Source organism: Schistocerca serialis, chromosome 8, assembly GCF_023864345.2.
Source record: "Schistocerca serialis cubense isolate TAMUIC-IGC-003099 chromosome 8, iqSchSeri2.2, whole genome shotgun sequence".
NCBI classification, from domain to species: domain Eukaryota; kingdom Metazoa; phylum Arthropoda; class Insecta; order Orthoptera; family Acrididae; genus Schistocerca; species Schistocerca serialis.
In genome coordinates, this window is record NC_064645.1 from 407,058,809 (window position 1) to 407,082,010 (window position 23,202).

The 23,202-nt window shown below is 39.4% G+C and overlaps 1 protein-coding gene across 5 annotated transcripts in view; it reads left to right on the forward strand.

Moving 5' to 3' along the window:
• Positions 1-23,202, forward strand: part of LOC126416342 (anillin-like) — a 140,344-nt gene that overhangs the window by 41,453 nt on the left and 75,689 nt on the right. For all 5 annotated transcript variants that reach the window (XM_050084015.1, XM_050084016.1, XM_050084017.1 and 2 more), the window contains one exon: positions 21,948-22,094. In XM_050084015.1, the coding sequence (XP_049939972.1) occupies positions 21,948-22,094 (147 nt within the window). The remainder of the gene's footprint in view (positions 1-21,947; positions 22,095-23,202) is intronic.

A 23,202-nucleotide genomic window follows, 5' to 3' on the forward strand; every position in this document is an offset into this window, starting at 1 on the left:
AGTCTGAGTTAAAGTGGAGGGGGGGGGGTGTCTCCCCATGACCCGTGTTTACATTTAGTGATTTTTTTCTGTTTCCTCTTCGTTTACTGCTCTCATGTCAAATGAAAACAAGACAGATCTCTGAGGCTGGGAGCTATCAAGTGAATTAAAATACATTCTCGTAATTACGGAAGGCTAAAATATGTTACTAGTTTTAGATTTTATTTCCATCTTTCTGACAGTCAAGCATTGATCCCCTTGCAGAATAATAAAGTTATTTTTGTCGGTTTGCTAAAGAAATTTGGCTTTTCGTAGGGTTTCCTGCTGAGGCGCTCAATTTATTTGGAACGAACTGTTTAATTCTACAATATTGCTTCGTTTCAACTATTCGCTTCATTTCAATTGCACGTTTTCATCTTCTAGCATGTATGGCGTTATGCTATAATAAAGAACCAAACATGAGAATACAGTACTTGTACTCCAAGAAAATTTGTCCCGAAAACCACACTGAAAAGCTTCATGTCAGGTCGAGGCCTACGTGATTAGGAATCTGGACATATGAATGTGCACTGTAAGGTGAACTATGCATTTTAGTACGGTTCACGAAACTCAGCCGCTCTTGGAGTATCCTCTGATGTCTTGTTTCTTTTATGAAATAATGTAAGATCTTTTAATGTTTTAATTAATGATATGAATATAATAGAGGGAAACATTCCACGTGGGAAAAATATATCTAAAAACAAAGAAGATGTGACTTACCAAACGAAAGCGCTGGCAGGTTGAAAGACACACAAACAAACACAAACATACACACAGAATTCTAGCTTTCGCAACCAACGGCTGCTTCATCAGGAAAGAGGGAAGGAGAGGGAAAGACGAAAGGATGTGGGTTTTAAGGGAGAGGGTAAGGAGTCATTCCAATCACGGGAGCGGAAAGACTTACCTTAGGGGGAAAAAAGGACAGGTATACACTCGCATACACACACATATCTATCTGCACATACACAAACACAAGCAGACATTTGGAAATGTGGAATGAGTTGCACTCAAGTGGTTTCGTATATGACTGTAGACATGGTGACACCAGTATACACTTCAGTTTCGTCATTTTGTGGGTCCCTGAGTCGTGTCTGAAATGGAAGTTTTGGCAGCTGCATGTCACAAGAGTTGTGATGGAGTTAAAACTTGTTGCGTGAAATCGCTGCATAAGAAAAAATAAGAAATGTGTTTAGATTCGTGACTGGATGAAGAAAAGACGTCAGCTAGGTTGCTCAGCATCCTTGCTGAAATAATTTGTAACAGTAGATCCAAGAAGTTCTTTTAATTATCTTAGAATGTCACCAGAACTGTTCACGTTTCTTATAAATAGAGTTAATTATGCGATAAGGAATAAAGGTACTGTAATGCTTGAAGCACTGTTGCCAGAACTGAAATTACGTATCATACTGCATGCATTACAATCAAGAACACCTGCCATGCTTTAAGATATAGTTTTAGTTGGTGATGACGCTTTTTCATTAACACCAATAATTAACATAATCAGTAATAATTAGTAATGTTAGCAACAATAATTATTCAAAGCAGGCTGCATTTAGAAGGGAATGATTTGCAAAATACTCTCTTGAAGATAAATGTGTACAGTGAATATATTTCAAAATTCTAACGTGTGAATGGGGAGCACTGCAGCAACGTTTTAAATAGATATATTGAATAAAGAATGCAGCTTCTTGAATTCGTATAGCCTTCCCTCTGTCAACAATATTTGTTAATAAAGTGTTGGCCAACTCGAACGATGGGATTTTAGTCTTGTAGATGAGAGCATTGCCACAGCTAGAATTACACTTGCTTGTATTTTTCTTAATTCAGTCGTTTATGTGTTCCTAACCCAATAAACTTTGCCCTGCAGCTCAGATACTGTCAAACCATCTATGTCATGGTCGCACATGGTGGTCTCAGCGGCAGCAGTATATTGCTTACTTTTGTAATCAGCATCACTGAAATCACACAAACACCTATGCAAAGCATAGGTATCCAAAAAGCGAACATTATTCTCTATTCCCCATTTCATATTTCAGTTTGCCTACCCTCTACGAACACATGTAACCTCAAAACTCGTGCAACTAGTGTCGCCAAAGTTGGAACACGCCGAAAGTGTTTAGTTTGACCAATGAGTTGCGCAAACGCGCGTGGCCGGTAGCGCAGTTGCTTGCAACCTAGTGTCATTGTGTAAACTAGGTTTAAAGTAAGCATATGTATTTGAATAATGACATTGTCCTGGCTGTGACTATATTGTGCTGGCACTGCACTTCGAGCATGTGAGCTGCAGAGCCTGCCCAATATAAACAAATAAGTGCACAGATCAGTCTGAAAGTTTTGAGACTGTAACAGATTCTGATTTTAACATTGTGTTTACTATTAAAATTAATGAAAAATACCATTGTAATGCTTTCCATGTGATTTCTTAGTGATTTGAAGTGGGTCTGTTCAGTGATCTGTTTAGTGATTGTTTTGGTGTGTGAAATTTCTCTTCCTACCATGGCCAGTCTTAGTTGTTTCAGTCAAATGAGGCAGGAAATAAATTCCTTTGATATTGAAAGTTTCACTGGGCACTTTCAAAGAACTACTGAGAAGGGAATTTTGTTTGTTAGGGGTGTGATGGAAGAACATCACTGCGTACATTCTCGTATTTAGTATTATCTTTGAATTGAATTAATAGCTGTCTCCGAGATTTTACATTTGCGTCTTCAGGTCAGAAAGGTACCACTGCACGATACAGCCTTCTAAAGGCCTGGCCAGACAGAATCCGGCCTGCCGCTGCGACGGCCGGCGCAGCGGGTGGCCAGGCCCATCAGCGGCCAGGGATGCCACACAGGCAACGGCTGGCCTGCTGCAGCGACTGTTGCTGCGTCAGCTGTTACACTGTGGAAGGGGCTGAACCCCATTATTAAGCTTGCATGCATAGCGCGATTGTCTTGGCGTTAGATGATTTGGGAGCTTCATGCGGTACACATTATCTTTGTGTGTGTGTGTGTGTGTGGGTTTTTTTTTAAGCACAGAAATGAGTAGCTCGGACGAATAAGAACCTCTTCTTGCATTAGCAATACAAAATGGCACCAAGAAGAGGAGATGTGGGGTGCACGACATTAACAGCAGGAGAGAAAGCTTAGGAGAATACCGTCGTCTGTGTATTGAACTAGAGTCCGACGAAGATAGGTTCTTCAAATATTTTCGTATCTTGCAAGAATGTTTCGAAGAACTGCATCTCCTCATAAAAGGGGCACCAAGAAGTGCACAATGAACTTGAGGAAGCCAATTGATAAAAGGCAAAGACTAGTCATTTGCTTGAGGTAAGGTTTACCATTTGTGGCCTCTTTGTGCTTCATACAGAAGTCATATAAATTATTCCATTACAGTTTTGCTGTATCGTATGAAAGGTTCGGCAGAAGAAAATGCTGTCTCACAATATAGCCACAAGTGGAGTGCTAAATTCATCTGCAGTGTTTACGAATGCAGCAAACAATAGTAACATCTAGTTCTGTATGTCACGCTAGAGAGAACTTGTTACTAAATAGATTGTTTCGTTGTATTCATAACATTGTCATTTAATTTAAACAAACATACCTTTGGTCGTTAACTTATCTATTTGTTCTATTGCCATTATTTATTTTAATCTTTTCCTGATACTTGGCTACAGGCGACAGTCACCAGACCCTTGCTTTTTCTATTTGGTAAGGACGTTCAACAGTCTCAGAAATTGTGAAAGAAGTGTGCCAGACGATAAGGACTGTTCTACAGCCCAAGTATTTACCTACTCCAACAGAGATGTGGAAGAAATCTGAAGAAGGATTTCTGGAACCTTGGGGGTTTCCGAACTACCATGGAAGCATAGACGGAAAGCATGTCAGGTTAAAATTACCGAAGGATAGTGGATCCCAGTTCTTCTGTCACAAACAATTCTTTTTGCTAGTTCTAGTTCTCCTGGCGATCGTTGATCCATACTACAAGTTTACAGTAGTTGATATTGGAAGTTATGGACATTAAATTTTTGAGAATTCAACTTACTATCAAGAGTATATCGAGGGCAAAAATATTCTACCTCCAAAGTCACTTACCAGGTACAGACATCCCCGTTCCTCGTGTTTTCATTGGTGGTGAAGGTTTTGCACTTCAGACTTATTTACTGAGACCATATCCAAAACCTACAGTAATCAACAATGCAAAGAACAGGGTGTCTACGACCTGGGAGATCCGGGGAAAACCCAGGAATTTTTTCATCCGGGAAAAACCCGGGAATTTTTTTTTTAATTCCGGGAATTTTTCATTGTTTTTGTTCTCAGTTCAATTTTTGTAATTTTGACAGGTAAGAACCAATACTCTAACAAAGGATATTACTGTATCCTGCTACTGCAGAATAATACTGGAGCAATAAAACATGAATGAGAGAAAAAACTGAAATAAAACTTAAATTGCAAAGGAAATGCGTCAAATACAGCAACTAAACACAGTGCTCATACAAGCGTTTGAGTGGGATCATGCACATGCGCAGTATCTTCTTCCACTTGTGGCTACAGAAACGTGGCTGTTGGCTGTGTAAGCAGTCCAAGCAAAAAAAAGGGGGGGGGGGGCTGGTAGGTGCTGCCAGGAAAAATTTTACTGGCGCGCCCAAGCTGCCAGATTGTGCTGCAGCCCTGGATTTTGGTGTGTGTGTGTGTGTGTGTGTGTGTGTGTGTGTGTGTGTGTGTGTGTGTGTGTGTCTTTTCTTGAGGAAAAAAACTTGTTTCACAAAGCACTTAGCATCCAGCGCACGTTGGTCTATTGAGTATTCGTATGACTTTGAAATGTGTCTGTCGGTTTTTGAACATTGTTGAACACAATCTAAGTTGATTTCTGAATGAATCATAAGTTGATTTGTGAATGTGTGCGTAGTGTTCTTGATGTATCTGTCAGTGGAATCCTCGTCACATCTAGAAATAAACTTTCCTGCAGACAAAAGGGGCTATACGAGCTGAGCAGAGTATAGCCGTATGAAAGAAAGCCAACCACTGTCTGATTATACGGTTGATTGGGTTTGCGAATGATGAGCGTTGTTATGATTACCAGCGAAATCCATAGATTCAGACTACCAGAGTGCGAATAAACGACTAACAGGAATAACATGTAAAAAAAAGTACGTATTATATTCTCGGTGTATCCAAGAAAATGAAATTATGACAGAAAATTTTTGGCCAGATCGATATACTAGCAAGGGCCAGTTGTACAGTCTCCGGCTAGCAGTCGCTTTAAGCTCTATTCTGGAAGTAGTGCGGAAAACGTGTTGTACAAACACATAATAACGCCTAACCAGAGAATAATCGTGGGGTAACTAAACTGGTGATTGTGGTAGAGTTAGTACAGTTAACTGGCGAATAAGCTGTGACATTGGCAGGAATAGATACAGAATTAGTGATGACAACATTGTTTGTTAGAATGAGGAAGGAGAAGAAACGGTGACATCACTTAAGTTATGGAAGAATATGACGATTCCAAATTTATATAAAAATTTCGCACTACTACTTTTCGATATGCTTGAGAAACTGGAGCATATGAATGAAGTGTAAAACTATTTCCTAATGTAAATCTTTATGCTTGTAGTAGGCCTAATAGGCTTTTGATATTGGTACTTAGTGAATTATATTCTGCCGTGTTATAAAAATGACCATTTCTGCCAAAACAGTCTCGTTTATTTGGCGTGTGTTAAAATTGCTGCAGTATTATAAAGGCCTATTTTGTTTTATCTCGCAGACAGTTACAAAATACAGGTAATCAGGTCGAGAAACCAGTCTTGGGCCTATTTGTAATTACAGCTTTTCAGTATTAGACAGCGACATTTAAATTTTTCGTGTAGCAAAACATTTGACGAACTTTGATGAGGTAACAGATCCTTTTGCAGAAAGGAAAGCACGCCATGTAAAGCTGTAGCAAGATTAGAGAGAGAAAAATTTTAGGAGCTAAGGATTGAAGAAATGTATACTGTCTTGCTTGTCTCTTTTCTTTACTGGTTTTATGTATCCTTTACTTAATTTTGTCACACAAAGGAGCAAGTTGTCAGCTAATAGGGAATAAAGAGTGCAAATTTTCTGAAGAGGTTTTTTTTAAAGAAAAAGAGGGGCAGGATGTCAAACTGGCTGACTGGAAGCAGGAGAGGCACCATAGGACATTTTAATTTCCACTGTCCTGAATATAGTTTGATGGCATCCAGTACAAAATATACACGTTTCAATTAACAGACCGAAATACAGTGACACGCGATAGAAGAAAGCTGTGTGAAGAGGTGTAGCGCTGCACTTTGGCACACTTAAGATCAAATAACATGTCTTACAATTCCTCGGACACGTATGTTTTATGTATCAGACTCTTCAGAAAGATGTGCGCTACAAAATGAATATACGTGAAATCTTCTCGGGTGATCAGCCGAGTAAAGGCGTCGTCTTCTCGCAACGTTTCGAAGGGTTTCGTACCCATCATCTTCAAGCGAAGTGTCGAGATGCTGTGTTGCGCGGTCCTATAAAGGCTCCTGGACCAGTGACCGATTCCGGGCGCCGACCAATCAGGTACCTGCGGAATCGGCCGCCGCGCCAGTGGTGGAGGGTTCGCGGCGCGGACCGGGCGTCGAGTCCCTGCCGGTTCCTAATACGTCTGTGGCCGCTACCGTCTTCGTGCCGGAGCGTTCTCTTCTAATTTAAATTAGAAGAGAACGCTCCGGCACGAAGACGGTAGCGGCCACAGACGTATTAGGAACCGGCAGGGACTCGACGCCCGGTCCGCGCCGCGAACCCTCCACCACTGGCGCGGCGGCCGATTCCGCAGGTACCTGATTGGTCGGCGCCCGGAATCGGTCACTGGTCCAGGAGCCTTTATAGGACCGCGCAACACAGCATCTCGACACTTCGCTTGAAGATGATGGGTACGAAACCCTTCGAAACGTTGCGAGAAGACGACGCCTTTACTCGGCTGATCACCCGAGAAGATTTCACGAATGGAATACGCCGAGAAAGTCTCAAATCACATTTAAAATGAATATATTTTTTGAAAAATCGATTTTTTTTTAAATTTTTGACGTCCTGTCTCAAACGCTCGAGAATCGCCACTATCTACTATTGCCCCGGTTCGGAAATATCGTAGATATGGGTGTGATGCGCAGAGCAGTCTGAGTTGCAATAGGAAAGCAGGTAGTCTCCACGTGACCTGTGTTTACATTTAGTGACTTTGGTGTTTCCTCTTTGTCTACTGCACTCACGTCAAATGCAAACAAAATTGATTTCTTTGGCCGGGAGCTATCATGTGAATTAAAATACATTCACATAATTACGAAAGGCTAAAACACGTTATGAGTTTCAGATTTTATTTTATTTCCACCTTTCTGACAGTCAAACATTAATTGCCATGCAGAACAATGAAGTTATTTTTATCGGTTTGCTGAAAAAATTTTCTTTTATTAATCTTTTCTGCTGAGGCAGTCAATTTATTTGAAACAAAGGGTTTAATTTCAAACTATTGGCTAGTTTCAACTGTTCGGTGCACTTCAAGTGTACATTTTCATCTTCTAGCACGTATGGCATTTTGCCATAACAAAGAACCAGACATGATATAACGAAGTACTGGTACTCGAGGAAATTTACATCCCGAAACCACATTGAAAAGCTTAATATCAGGTCGATGCCTACTTCACTGGGAATCTGGGACTCATTTAAAAATCAGCTCTTTGATGACGAGTCATGTAGAAGAATTTATAGCCAAGATCATCACACTTTTATGTTGTTACTAAAAAATTTACTGGCCCATTTGTGTGATATATCTTAAAATGTAAAACGTTCATAAAAGACCAACATTATATGTGAAAGCTTAGCTTTTCTTGCAGCGTATTGGCCTTAGAGACCTATATTATATGTGAAAGCTTTGTTTTTCTTGTAGCAACATTATATAAATTAATTTAAACCATTAACTTTTCGTGTTAGTGTGTTTGCGGTACTTAACAGTGATGTTGCTATTGCCTGATTACACCACGTGTCCGAAACTGTGAATATCCGCTGACATCGGCTGGCGAGATCATGTGACGTGAGCTATGACTGGCTTACAAATACGCGTGTTTGTCACTGTTAGTAGTAGTTTATCATGTAGTGAAGTAGAAGTGGATAGTTCCTGTGAACTATTATGAGTGGAGGTTACACTCAACAACAGAGCTAGGTTAATAATTGGCTCCTTTTACCGACCTCCCGACTCAGCAGCATTAGTGGCCGAACAACTGAGAGAAAATCTGGAATACATTTCACATAAATTTTCTCAGCATGTTATAGTCTTGCGTGGAGATTTCAATTTACCATATATAGACTGGGACACTCAGATGTTTAGGACGGGTGGTAAGGACAGAGCATCGAGTGACATTATACTAAGTGCACTATCCGAAAATTACCTCGAGCAATTAAACAGAGAACCGACTCGTGGAGATAACATCTTGGACCTACTGATAACAAACAGACCCGAACTTTACAACTCTGTAAGCGTAGAACAGGGAACAAGTGATCATAAGGCCGTTGCAGCATCCCTGAATATGGAAGTAAATAGGAATATAAAAAAAAGGAGGAAGGTTTATCTGTTTAGCAAGAGTAATAGAAGGCAGATTTCAGACTACCTAACAGATCAAAACGAAAATTTCTGTTCCGACGCTGACAATGTTGAGTGTTTATGGAAAAAGTTCAAGGCAGTCGTAAAATGTGTTTTAGACAGGTACGCGTCGAGTAAAACTATGAGGGACGGGAAAAACCCACCGTGGTTCAACAACAAAGTTAGGAAACTACTGCGAAAGCAAAGAGAGCTTCACTACAAGTTTAAATGCAGCCAAAACCTCTCAGGCAAACAGAAGTTAAACGATGTCAAAGTTACCGTAAGGAGGGCTATGCGTGAAGCGTTCAGTGAATTCGAAAGTAAAATTCTATGTACCGACTTGACAGAAAATCCTAGGAAGTTATGGTCTTATGTTAAATCAGTAAGTGGCTCGAAACAGCATATCCAGACACTCCGGGATGATGATGATGATGATGGCATTGAAACAGCGGATGACACGTGTAAAGCTGGAATACTAAACACCTTTTTCCAAAGCTGTTTCACAGAGGAAGACCGAACTGCAGTTCCTTCTCTAAATCCTTGCACAAACGAAAAAATATCTGGCAACGAAATAAGTGTCCAAGGAATAGAAAAGCAACTGGAATCACTCAACAGAGGAAAGTCCACTGGACCTGACTGGATACCAATTTGATTCTACACAGAGTACGCGAAAGAACTTGCCCTCCTTCTAACAGCCGTGTACCGCAAGTCTCTAGAGGAGCGGAAGGTTCCAAATGATTGGAAAAGAGCACAGGTAGTTCCAGTTTTCAAGAAGGCTCGTCGAGCAGATGCGCAAAACTATAGGCCTATATCTCTGACATCGATCTGTTGTAGAATTTTAGAACATGTTTTTTGCTCACGTATCATGTCGTTCCTGGAAACCCAGAATCTAATCTGTAGGAATCAACATGGATTCCAGAAACAGCGATTGTGAGAGACCCAACTTGCTTTATTTGTTCGTGAGACCCAGAAAATATTAGATACAGGCTCCCAGGTAGATGCTATTTTCCTTGACTTCCGGAAGGCGTTTGATAAAGTTCCGCACTGTCGCCTGATAAACAAAGTAAGAGCCTACGGAATATCAGACCAGCTGTGTAGCTAGATTGAAGAGCTTTTAGCAAACAGAACACAGCATGTTGTTCTCAATGGAGAGATGTCTACAGACATTAAATAACCTCTGGCGTGCCTCAGGGGAGTGTTAAGGGACCATTGCTTTTCACAATATATATAAATTACCTAGTAGATAGTGTCGGAAGTTCCATGCGGCTCTTCGCGGATGATGCTGTAGTATACAGAGAAGTTGCAGCATTAGAAAATTATAGCGAAATGCTGGAAGATCTGCAGCGGATAGGCACTTGGTGCAGGGAGTGGCAACTGACCCTTGACACACACAAATGTAATGTATTGCGAATACATAGAAAGAAGGATCCTTTGTTGTATGAGTATATGATCGCGGAACAAATACTGGTAACAGTTACTTCCGTAAAATATGTGGGAGTATGCGTGCGGAACGATTTGAAGTGGAATGATCATATAAAATTAATTGTTGGTAAGGCGGGTACCAGGTTGAGATTCATTGGGAGATTTCTTAGAAAATGTAGTCCATCAACAAAGGAGGTTTCGAGAGGGTGCGTTTCTGGATGAGGTATCTAATATATTGCTTCCCCCTAATTATACCTCCCGAGGAGATCACGAATGTAAAATTAGACAGATTCGAGCGCGCACGGAGGCTTTCTGGCAGCCGTTCTTCCCGCGAACCATACGCAACTTGAACCGGAAAGGGAGGTAATGACAGTGGCACGTAAAGTGCCCTCCGCCACACACCGTTGGGTGGCTTGTGGAGTATATATGTAGATGTAGATCACAATCTCGATTTCAATGCTTCGGAAAGTAACATGCAGTGTTTGGTGTAATTCGAATTTATACTTTCGTAATACGAAAATATGCAGCGTAAATGTTACTGCACATCAAACATCTTTCCAAAAAGTGTTTTTTTCCCCGAGTTTCGTCTTCTAAAGCGCCGGGAAATTCTACGCCCATATATAAAACCATAACCATTCAAAGGATTGATAAGTTATACAGTTCCGAGAGAAAATATACTGTCAATTAAAAGGGAAAAAACTATGTTTCCACCTGGGAGAAAGTGTATTTTACACCGGGAAATTCGGGAGAAATCTGGGAATTTTTTTTCCTTGTCCACGTATACACCCTGAAAGAAGAAGCAATTCAATGCCTGTCTCGGCCGACCACGTCGTGTAGTGGAAAGTGCCTTTGGTATGTTGCCAATGAAATGGCGTGTATTTTTAAGAGCCATAGAAACCGATGTTGAAACTTCAGAACTTATTGTTAAAGCAGCTTGCTGTTTGCACAGTTACATTATCTCAAGTAATTACAAAAAATACCCACCTTCTAAAAGTGAAGGAGTGTGCAAACCAATACGTGCATTTGTAGATATTGGATCAACTAATCGAAGGTCACCTATTGCTGCAATTAAAGTTCGCGAATATTTTGCTGATTATTTCAACAGAAGATAAGCTACACAATATGGAGATAAATTTGATAACCTCAAATTTTATTTACAAATTATATTATAAACGTATTAATGTGTGATTACTTCTGATTACCTACCAAGTGTTTTGACGAGTTTGTCAACACAACGCATTTATGTCCAAAGCAATGAAGTTAATGATAAACTGCGAAAGGGCCAGTGTGTGACAACAGAAAGACTAACAGATTCTTAAGAGAAGTTCAATGTTTTGTGTGTTCCATTTACTACAGCAATTGGTGTACAAAATATTATTATTATTATGTTTATACAAGTGTAAGTTACACAAGTACAGAGCTTTTACATGTGAAAAAACTGAAGTGCTCAAAGTTGTGTGAAGGTGATTTTATCAGGATTCATGTCCTGACCTACATCGTCAGTTGATGTGCCAGTATTTGAACCACCAAATGCAGTGGGTTCACGGAAATCAACTTGTGCCAAGTCTTCCAGTAGACGTTGAGAGACGTGTTGGCTGCTGCTCATCTTACTCCGCTTGTTCAGCCTCTCCAAATAACTGTGCCAATTGCACTTTAAGCTTAGCTTGTGATCTAAAGCTTAAAAGTAAATGATCAACTTCATTATGCTTATCCCTGTACCAATGTTTCTTTTGCAAGTAACTAATTATACATTCAACATCGGCACTTGGTCCCTGCTTTCTCATTTTTTTTTGCGGTTGGCTTCTTTCGTGCTGAAGATGGGTCCAAAACCTCTGTGCACTGCTCCTGAGATTCTCCTTCATACTCACATGTTAGCAACTCTGGCTGAGAAAAAATTATGGAGTCTAATGAGTGTTCACCTGACTGTGAACGCTTGTTTCAGTGCAATGTTTTGGTTTCTGTTGCCGACTGTCAAATGTTATTGCCAAAGATCGAATGTTATTGCCGAACTTTCAAGTGTAATTATTGAACTATCTGTGATCTGTTCGTGTATGCATTTGTGTGTGTGTGTGTGTGTGTGTGTGTGTGTGTGTGTGTGTGTGTGTGTGTGTATGTGTTGTTATTTTTTTATGCTGTGTGTGTGTGTGTGTGTGTGTGTGTGTGTGTGTGTGTGTGTGTGTGTGTGCGTTTTACGGTGTGTATTTACACACCACTTTCCCTACCCTCTGGCTCCTACCCTTGTAACTGCTTCCGGTATAAAACCTGTCCCATGCACCTTCCCACCACCGTCTACTCCAGTCCTGTAACCCGGAAGGTGTACACGATCAAAGGCAGAGCCACGTGTGAAAGCACCCACGTGATTTACCAACTGACCTGCCTTCACTGTGAAGCCTTCTATGTGGGAATGACCAGCAACAAACTGTCCATTCGCATGAATGGACACAAGCAGACAGTGTTTGTTGGTAATGAGGATCACCCTGTGGCTAAACATGCCTTGGTGCACGGCCAGCACATCTTGGCACAGTGATACACCGTCCGGGTTATCTGGATACTTCCCACTGACACCAACCTATCAGAACTCCGGAGATGGGAACTTGCCCTTCAATATATCCTCTCTTCCCGTTACCCACCAGGCCTCAACCTCCGCTAATTTCAAGTTGCCACCCCTCGTACATCACTTGTCACTCAACATCATCTTTGCCTCTGTATTTCCGCCTCGACTAACATCTCTGCCCAAACTCTTTGCCTTTACATATGTCTGCCTGTGTCTGTATATGTGCGGATGGATGTGTGTGTATGTGTGTGTGTGTGTGTGTGTGTGTGTGTGTGTGTGATTGGAATTACTCCTTACCCTCTCCCTTAAAACCCACATCCTTTAGTCTTTCCCTCTCCTTCCCTCTTTCCTGATGAAGCAACCGTGGGTTGCGAAAGCTTGAAATTTGTGTGTGTGTTTTTTATTGTGTCTATCTACCAGCGCTTTCTTGTTTGGTAAGTCACAGCATCTTTGTTTTTTAATATATATTTTTGTGGTCTTTGCTGTGTGTGTGTGTGTGTGTGTGTGTGTGTGTGTGTGTGTGTGTGTGTGTGTGTGTCCAGATGCTACTGTTTCTCTTTATAGATCACCAGATGGAAGTCCGCTAATATTTTTAGAAAAACTTGAGACTTTACTAAATTTCTTTCTTAGTCCTCAGTGGAAGAAATATAGTATAGTGATTGGTGGTGACACCAATGTCGCATTTGATGTAAACAAAGACGTGCACACTGTAAATGAATTTAAAAACCTGTTACGACAATTCAACTTCATTTTTAAGAACTGCAAACCCACAAGACAGTTCGCTTGCCTTGACAACATACTTACAAATGTCAGTAGAGAGTTACTGTCTTCAGATGTAACTGTCTTCGATTCCTTTGACCATGACTCAGTTTGGGTATAAATAGGTACAGATAGCCCTAATATGGACTATAAAGGGTTTATAGAGCCTAAAATAGTCTTCACAAGACCAGTGACGCAAGAAAAATTGTCTAATTTCATGGTCTCACTCAGTAGTTATGACTTGTCACATATGTTCAACAATAATGCCCAGAGCTCTGCCAATACATCGTTCGATAGATTTTTTTCATTCTTTCTTAAATATATTCGAGACCAACTACCCTCAATACAAATGTAAAGTTAACCCTAAAAGTAACAGTAATAGACATAGGGATAAGAATCCATGGTATACTGCTCAACTAGCCAATATGAAAAGGAGGTTGTTGTTGTATAGAGATTCTTACAGACTTCAGAAAACTGATATGGCTAAACAAAGTTACTCAAGAGCACAAAAGGAATGTAAGTATGCTTTAAATGAGGCCAAAAAACAACATAACCTAGTCAGCATTGAGTCATCAAAAAATAAATGCCAAAAAGCATGGACTATAATAAATTCAGTGGCCAAAAGCAAGCAGAAAGCTGAGGTAGAAATATCAGCAGATGAATTTAATAACTGCTGTATAAAATCTGTTAACCAAATTAGGGAAAGCATTGGGAGGCCGCAAGAAACTGTAGCTGATCTCATTAACTATCATAATGTAGACTACACCCTGAAAGACAGACTCCTTTTAACAGAGGTTACACCAGATGTTGTTTTAACTATTGTAAATAATTTTAGACCCTCTGATAGTGAAGACATATTTGGCATTTTGTGTAATATGTTTAAAATAATCGGCACATATTATATCCTCTTACTAAATGTATAAACAGATGTCTAATTGAAGGAGTATTCCGACATGTATTAAAATTATCCAGGGTAGTGCCCATTTACACGAAAGGAGACAAAAATTGCCCATCTAGCTATCGCCCAATATCTCTGACACCTATTTTATCTAAAGTTTTGAAATCCATCATCAACTCCCAGTTGTGTGATGACATGTCATAACATTATTACTGCAGTACAATTTGGCTTTAGGAAGGGCAAATCCACAATCCTTGCCATTGACTCCCTGATTAAAAGAGTGCTTAGTGCTTATGAAAGAAAAAATTTTGCTCGGGCTACCTTTTGTGAACTTAGCAAAGCCTTCGATTGTGTGGAGCATATTTCACTCCTCAACACACTAGTTTATTATGGAATCGCAAACAGTGAAGTTGACAACATCTTCGAATCTTTCGTCAGCAACCGTAAACAAATTGTTTGTATTGGTAAACAGAGTGCGGTGTGCCACAAGGCTCAGTATTAGGACCTCTGCTATTTATACTAATGACAAATGATCTACCGTCTTACATAAATACTCACTCCATTCTCTATGCAGATGATACCACATTTTTCAATATCGAGTCCGACATGGATATGCTGCAAACTGTGGCAAATGACACAATATCACAAGCATCAGTCTGGTTTCTAGGTAAGGGGTTCCTGCTTAATGAGAGTAAAACTCAAAAGATTGTATTTAGTTTAAGAGATCTGTCAGTAGCAGACTTCATAGATAGTGTTAAGTTCTTAGGTATTGTTATAGATAGTAAATTGACTTGGGAGCCACATATTAAATACATTAGTGCAAGGCTGTTTAGAGTGGTGTATTTGTTAAGGAATTTAAAAAACCATGTACCTGCGGCCTTTGTAAGATCGGCCTACTTTGCTTTTTTTTTTTCAAAGCATTATATCTTATGAGCTTTTAATATGGGGCAATAGCTCACACCTTCAGGACAATTTGGTACTTCAGAAGAAAGTAATTCGAATTATCACAAACAGTGATAAACTGGCCCACTGCAAACCACTGTTTATCAACTTAAAAATATTAACTTGTATAAAATATTATATAAAATTGTATATTGTATAAAATATTAACTTGTATATTTACACTGCCCTACTGCATATAAAGAGCAACTTAACATAATATCAGCATAGAAGAGATGTACGCTCTCGTGGAACCAGAAATAGTAGCCACCTTGACATACCGTACTACAGATTATCCAAGTCACTGAACAGCTACGAAGTGGTGGGTATGAAGATGTTTAACAAACTGCCACTACAATGGGTAGAAGCTCCATTAGATTTATTTAAAGACAAATTATTCAGTTGGTTTGCTGCAAATCCTTGCTACTCACTTCAGGAATTTTATGACTGTAAAATGTCATAGTGGTACCGGTTTGGAGAGTACAGCTTGATTTCTTTAACTGAATAATTTATGATGCAATGTTTTCATATTACTCGATTTTTAAATATTGTATTTTATGGAAAACCAATAGTGACATACTGATCTTCGTGTATATTTGCTGTATAACTTGTATACATGTAACCTGACTTTGTCAATTGCTTTAATAGCTAAACGACAATAAAATTTCATTAAATTCAATTCAGTTCAATACATCCTACTTTCCCGTAACCCCCCTGGCCTCAACCTCCGTTAGTCACTGTCCTCACCCATCCAGCCTCCTCCCTGTTCCCATTCCAGCATTACACAGCCGTCATTTCACCGCCACACCCAGTCTTTTAATTTCTTTTTATTTCTCTCCTTTCCGCTACTTACCCCCTCCCCCCTCCGCACCTTCTCTCGTGCCCTCCGTCTAAACTGCAACACTTCACTGTCCGCCACTCCCACCATACTATCCCTCCCCCTTCCCGCGCCAACTTCCCCCTTACCCCCACCCGGTCGCCACTCCCATCATGCACTGATGCTGCTGCTTGCAGTGTAGTTTCAGCTCTCTGGGACTGCAGGTGTGTGTGTGTGTGTGTGTGTGTGTGTGTGTGTGTGTGTGTGTACGTACTGCTGACAAAGGCCTTATTGGCCGAAAGCTATACGTGTGTGAATCTTTTTGTTGTGCCTATCGCGACTCAGCATCTCTGCTATATGGTGAGTAGCAACTTTCCTTCTCTGGTATTGTTACATTCCATCCTGGATTTTCCATTGTTTGAATATTTGATGTGGGTTGTGCTTCCACAGCACAGTCCATGAACCGTATGTGTTCCCTCCATGGCCATGATCTGTACTGTTTAAAGCTCTGGCCAGTGGTACCTTTTACCATCTTCTTGTGTTTGACGTAGGCAGCTCTCAAGTTCCTCCACTTTGTTTTTAAGGTCTGGGCTGCAAATGTAAAAATGTACCAGTAATGTATTCTTGTGGAATCTATGAAGAAAATCATGATTGGGGCAGATGTCTGAAGTGGAAATAATCACATTCAAAGATATCTCTAATGTTAATGGGATATGAAAATGCCTCTTATGATATGCTACTATTCCCATTCAAATATGAAATTCTCTTTCCGTATGTGGTCCTCTAGTATTGAGTATTCGTCCTGTGACGGTTTTCAATTATTCTAACCAGTAAGTATTTTCTTTGTCATCAAAGATCCCCCCCCACCTACACACACACACACACACACACACACACACACACACACACACACACACACACACACACAAAACTGGCAAGTTGACAAAACCAGTACGGTAGAATTTACACCTGAAGTAGAACATTCTACCATTTCATGGCAGTAAAACAAATGGGTATAAAAATATCGAACTATATAAGATATTGTGTGATCCATGTAACCCTTAACAAGCTGAGCCTGTCATAGCTATGGAGACATACACTGTAGTATCTCATAACGCAGTTAACTGCCGAGCAAGATATGTCGCATTTTCAATAAAGGGCAGTTTCGTTGTTTCTACAATATCACATTTGAGTAATACAATACCTTTAAAGGAAAAATAACCAAGCGACACCTCTGTGAAGCTACATACAATATCCAATTTCTGTGTTATCCATACAAAACTCAGTGGGTAAATACTTTAGTGACTGTAAATGTTAAGCAAACAACAACGTTTTGGATCATTGGTAAAATTATGTGAAATATATTTGTCATAATATCGGAAATATTACTTTAATTTGTGTTATGAAAGAGTTGCGTGGAATAGCATCTTGTGTTGTTAGCATTAAAAACAAGCATGGGAACAACACACGACCTCAAAATATATGACGTGGGGAGGGACAATGAATTTTTGTTTAAATGGAACACAATTACCATACATAAAGACCGATTTTAACGAAGGTGACGGTTCTTTTCTCTTTCCACTTTCTATGTGTAGTTTTCCATTTTGATGGTGTTGTTGCTTACGTACTTGCAGATGCTTTAAGTTGTAATATACATGAGATGAATCCAGTACTTAATAATATACTTTGCTACATTTTTGCTTCTGTGGAACTTAAAATTTTGCAAAAATATTTACCATTTTGATCCAGTTTAGCAGCTATATCCCTCCAAGTTTCAGCCTTCTTCAGAATGTTCTTGTAATCAGGATCGCATGTATCATACAAAAAGTTGTTTTCTCTCACCTCCTCTATAAGTCTTTCTGTGTCCATGATGTGTGCACTACAAGCTGTAAGACAAAACTGCCTCTCGCCGCTGCTTCCAGTGTGACAACAGAGCAGTCGAATGCACCAACAGAGGCAAGCAGCCGGCTTGTGGCGAATCTGTAATCTGTGACAACACGGTGGCGCCCGGTGCGTCAGGCCGGTTGCCGGTGCATCAGAGCCGCACGCTGTGTGACCGCTGCCATACTATAACGAGCAATTCAACAGTGTGGCCTGCCAGCTGTGGTTCAAGGCCACAGGCCGGACGGCCAGGCCGCATACTGTCTGGCCAGGCCTTTAAACCAGAAATAGGCCATTTTCAACAGATACGTGATCAGTTTACTTCTAATATATTGTTATTGCTATAGTTGAACTGTAGTTGAAGATTAAGGTACATTCACATCGAAAACCAACTCCAACAAACAAGAACATAAAACTGTTGTGAGTTTGGCAAACTTGCAACTGTTGTGAGTTTGGCAAACTTGCAACTGTTGTGAGTTTGGCAAACTTGCAACTGTTGTGAGTTTGGCAAACTTGCAACTGTTGTGAGTTTGGCAAACTTGCAACTGTTGTTAGTTTGGCAAACTTGCAACTGTTGTTAGTTTGGCAAACTTGCAACTGTTGTGAGTTTGGCAAACTTGCAACTGTTGTTAGTTTGGCAAACTTGCAACTGTTGTTAGTTTGGCAAACTTGCAACTGTTGTTAGTTTGGCAAACTTGCAACTGTTGTTAGTTTGGCAAACTTGCAACTGTTGTTAGTTTGGCAAACTTGCAACTGTTGTTAGTTTGGCAAACTTGCAACTGTTGTTAGTTTGGCAAACTTGCAACTGTTGTTAGTTTGGCAAACTTGCAACTGTTGTTAGTTTGGCAAACTTGCAACTGTTGTTAGTTTGGCAAACTTGCAACTGTTGTTAGTTTGGCAAACTTGCAACTGTTGTTAGTTTGGCAAACTTGCAACTGTTGTTAGTTTGGCAAACTTGCAACTGTTGTTAGTTTGGCAAACTTGCAACTGTTGTTAGTTTGGCAAACTTGCAACTGTTGTTAGTTTGGCAAACTTGCAACTGTTGTTAGTTTGGCAAACTTGCAACTGTTGTTAGTTTGGCAAACTTGCAACTGTTGTTAGTTTGGCAAACTTGCAACTGTTGTTAGTTTGGCAAACTTGCAACTGTTGTTAGTTTGGCAAACTTGCAACTGTTGTTAGTTTGGCAAACTTGCAACTGTTGTTAGTTTGGCAAACTTGCAACTGTTGTTAGTTTGGCAAACTTGCAACTGTTGTTAGTTTGGCAAACTTGCAACTGTTGTTAGTTTGGCAAACTTGCAACTGTTGTTAGTTTGGCAAACTTGCAACTGTTGTTAGTTTGGCAAACTTGCAACTGTTGTTAGTTTGGCAAACTTGCAACTGTTGTTAGTTTGGCAAACTTGCAACTGTTGTTAGTTTGGCAAACTTGCAACTGTTGTTAGTTTGGCAAACTTGCAACTGTTGTTAGTTTGGCAAACTTGCAACTGTTGTTAGTTTGGCAAACTTGCAACTGTTGTTAGTTTGGCAAACTTGCAACTGTTGTTAGTTTGGCAAACTTGCAACTGTTGAAAAATGTTGACAACAGTTTCAAACTCTTGTAAACACAAATTTGGGTTTTTATTTTTTGTTACACAAAAATGGAACTGGATTCTGATTGTGAAGATTTGCCATTTGTTATGGTGAGCGTTGATGCTTTTGCTCTTTCAGAGTACAAGATGAAACCATACCCAGGAGGGTAAGAGAGAGGCAGCCAGGAAAGAATGTTTAATTACCGAATATCTCACACTAAAAGAATTGTGGAGAATTTTTTTGGAATATTGTGAGCAGTTTTTCGGTGTCTCAGAACGACTGTGCACTTAAGTCCTGAAAAAGCAACATTAGTGACTTCTGCAACTGTGTCTTTTCACAGTTTTCTTAGGCGAATTAAAGAAAGTGCCGTAGTTTACTCACCACCTGGCAGTTTTGATGTGGAAGATCCAGAAACAGGCAGGGTTTTGGGATGGCAGTTGAAGGGTGCCTCCGCAAAATAAATGTTTTCAGAGAAAGGGAGGCAATGCAGGAAGAACCACAATGAGTATACAGGATGAATTTGCAATCTACTTTGTATCAGTTGCTGGTGAAATTAAATGGCAAGAGAAATATGAATAATTAAATACCGAGAGAAAACACCAATGTAATTAAAAACTTCCGAACATAACCCTTATAGCTTTACTTACTAACAATGTAAGCCATTAATTTGGAAACTAATTTGTATCAGATGTTGACAAAATGGTATGACAAGAGAAATAAATAAATTTGCGGCAAAAATACAGTTGTAATTACAAAATTTCTGACCAAAAGTCTTGCAGCTTCAGTTACACTAGTGAATGACATTTTATTTATGACTGTAAATATTTGTCTCCCTACCTTGTTCACGCCTTCCAAATACTTCATATGTTTGTAAAATACCCTTTCTCAGAATGTAGATCTCAGTTGTCCCAGACCCACTTTTAGCTTTGACCATTTTACAGTGCTCACGATTGTACTGTTTTTTCATATGTATCCATTTCCTTTCACACTCCACAAGTGGTACACCAATTTTATCTGAAACTTCTTTCAACAAATCTTTCCTTTTATAACTGTCTTTATATGCGGAATCAGAAGGATGCTACAGAGGTTCCCTCATTTCAGTTTCTAACAAAAGCTGAATTGTTTGATCTGCTGACGACTCGTGAATTGCCATTGTCAAAAGAAACACAGCAGGCAACGCGACATATGCGCATGCATGAGTCAGACAACTCTGCTGTGTTTTTGCTCACTGACCATTAACTACGAACTCGAGACAAAACTTCCCTCAACTAGTTGTTCAGATTCGTGACTCCAAACAGCTGTTGACAACAGTTGAAAACATAGTCAAACTTGAAGTTGAAAACAGTTGTCAGTCGAGTTTGTTGGAGTTGGTTTTCACTGTGAAGGCACCTTTAGTGGAAACAAGAATCACAAAGGCAGATGTGAGTATAGTTTTATAAGGTTCGGTGTTGTTCGTTGCAGCAATTATGCTGAAATAAAGACTGGGTGGCTAGCTATAGTAACGGATAACTGCATCAAACCAAATCAAAGTAATATCAATAAAAAAACACTCAAAACTCAGTAACCATTCAAACTGAGTGTTGAGAGGTTTTTTATTGTTATATACAATGTCTCTGAGCTGCGGTTGCCCTCCACAGAAAGTTGGTCTAATCAAAGTTAAAGGAACATAGTTTGTGAACAAAGAATGGTGTATGCTTTTTTCACTGCTAGTGAACATAGTCATTATCTGTAAATATGCAACACCGAAAGGGTGGACTGTGCCTTAAGGTTTTCAAACGAATCCAGAAGTGGCCAATGGTGAACTTGGATGGGTCCTGTTCCCCCACAACAACCTTTGTGCTCAGAGAGAGAGGAAAAAAGTGTGTGGTGGGAATCCCAGATATATACTGTTTCGCACTCACATTATGTCCTAAACGTGGTTTCACATAACTTCATTGTATTTTGAAAAGTGAAATAAATTATCCATTGGTATATTTTGAGTTCCCGTAAGTAACTGTGTTCGTAACAAACATTCCTAAACACTTTGTATTTTATGTTTTTACTAATTTTGTACCTTCTAATGTAGGTAATGGCTTAAAAATGTACACAGGGATTCAGAACTAGTCACAAAAAAATATGTGATTGTGATGGAAACCTTAATAAATTATAAATTTCCGTAGAAGTTCCAATGAATGTAATCCACAATGTAAAGGACCTTTTATTCTACATTGTTGCTATCGCCATCACCTTAAATCAATAAATAAATAACATATGCTGGAAACACACATTATCAGACCTTCATAACATTCTTTTAGGAAATGTACTGTTTCATAACTTGGAGAATTCTTTGAGAATTTATTTGGAAAACTTGAGTATTTGCATTACTTTCTCAAGACTCTTCAGAACGACCCTGTGCATTTCCAGATTTGTTTGCATGTAGTCATATTGATACGGGAAAAAAAGGATTTCAAGTATATAGACCTGTTTGCTGTCAAAAGAAATTTTGGTTTTAGGAGGAGTCCGAAAGTGACTTGTCACAATCTGAAACAGACGCTTTGAAGGAAATAGATGATTTCCTCGATGAAGCTCTTGGAGATTCATCAGACTCGGAGGGTCCAACACCACCAAAAAGAACAAGAGAGCACAGCCTTTCTCCTCAGGTATGGATTCAGATAAATGTGACATTTCTTGCTGGAAAAAAATCTTTGTTTTGTTCATGTCAAAACATAAAAGCAATCAGATAAGTTGTGAGATACTTAAAAACTGTTAAATTGAAGAAATTTTCAAATAATTTCATTGTTCATAGCCATTACTGGTTCCAAACACAGTGTTAATCAAATTGCTGCAATTTATCATACTTGCCTAGTGTAATGTAACCCTTAATGTAGTTTTATTTTAAGCGAAGTATTATTAATAAGAATTACAAACTGTTTTATTTGTATATGATATCTGAGAGAAAAGTGAACATCAAGCCTTTTCTAGACTTACCCCATTTATTGATTTGACCAATAAGAGTCAAGAAAAGAGATAATTAACTTCTGCTGCCACAAATATTTGACTGTGGCTTTTTTTTATAAAAATGTGTCACAAATTAAGAGATTCCGTCCTAACAGTGCAGCTTATATTGCTGTGACTGGAAGAAATAGCAATCATACTTACACTCACAGGTGGGGGGGGGGGGGGGGGGAGGGGGGTTGAAAACAGTGGCTGTTGTTGCCTTTTTGAGGGGTAATATATTGTCGTCTTCAACTACTTATCGTGCACTTTTTAAATAGAAATAAGTAATAAATTTGTTTCTGAAGTTTTAAACAGAGATACAGATGATTACTAGGTTAAACATAGGTGTGACAATATTAAATAGCATACTGCAGCTGCAATGGTTTATAGTTTAACTGTTGAAAATTCATTGTCTCTTGTAAACACACATTAATTTGTAAAGTGGTGAAAGCAACTGCACACTTGATACTACGTAAATATCTGATAGTGGTTAGCGAAAACATTATATAAGAAGTAATAAATCAAAACAGTTGGAGAACACTGTGCTCACAGATCAAAATAAGTATAAATTCCATATCGGCATGTACAAGGGTTGGAACTTAAATAGTGGCAACTGTTTATACACAACCAATAGAAAAGAGTTGCATGTTTGTACCTGTTACTGTCCTTCAAAGTAGTCACCAGTCTTGCGTAGATTTGGAAGGCGTAGTATACTGTTAGCAGAGCCTGTTCTGTTGATGGTGTGAATGGAGTAGAGTAAAGTTATGGTGA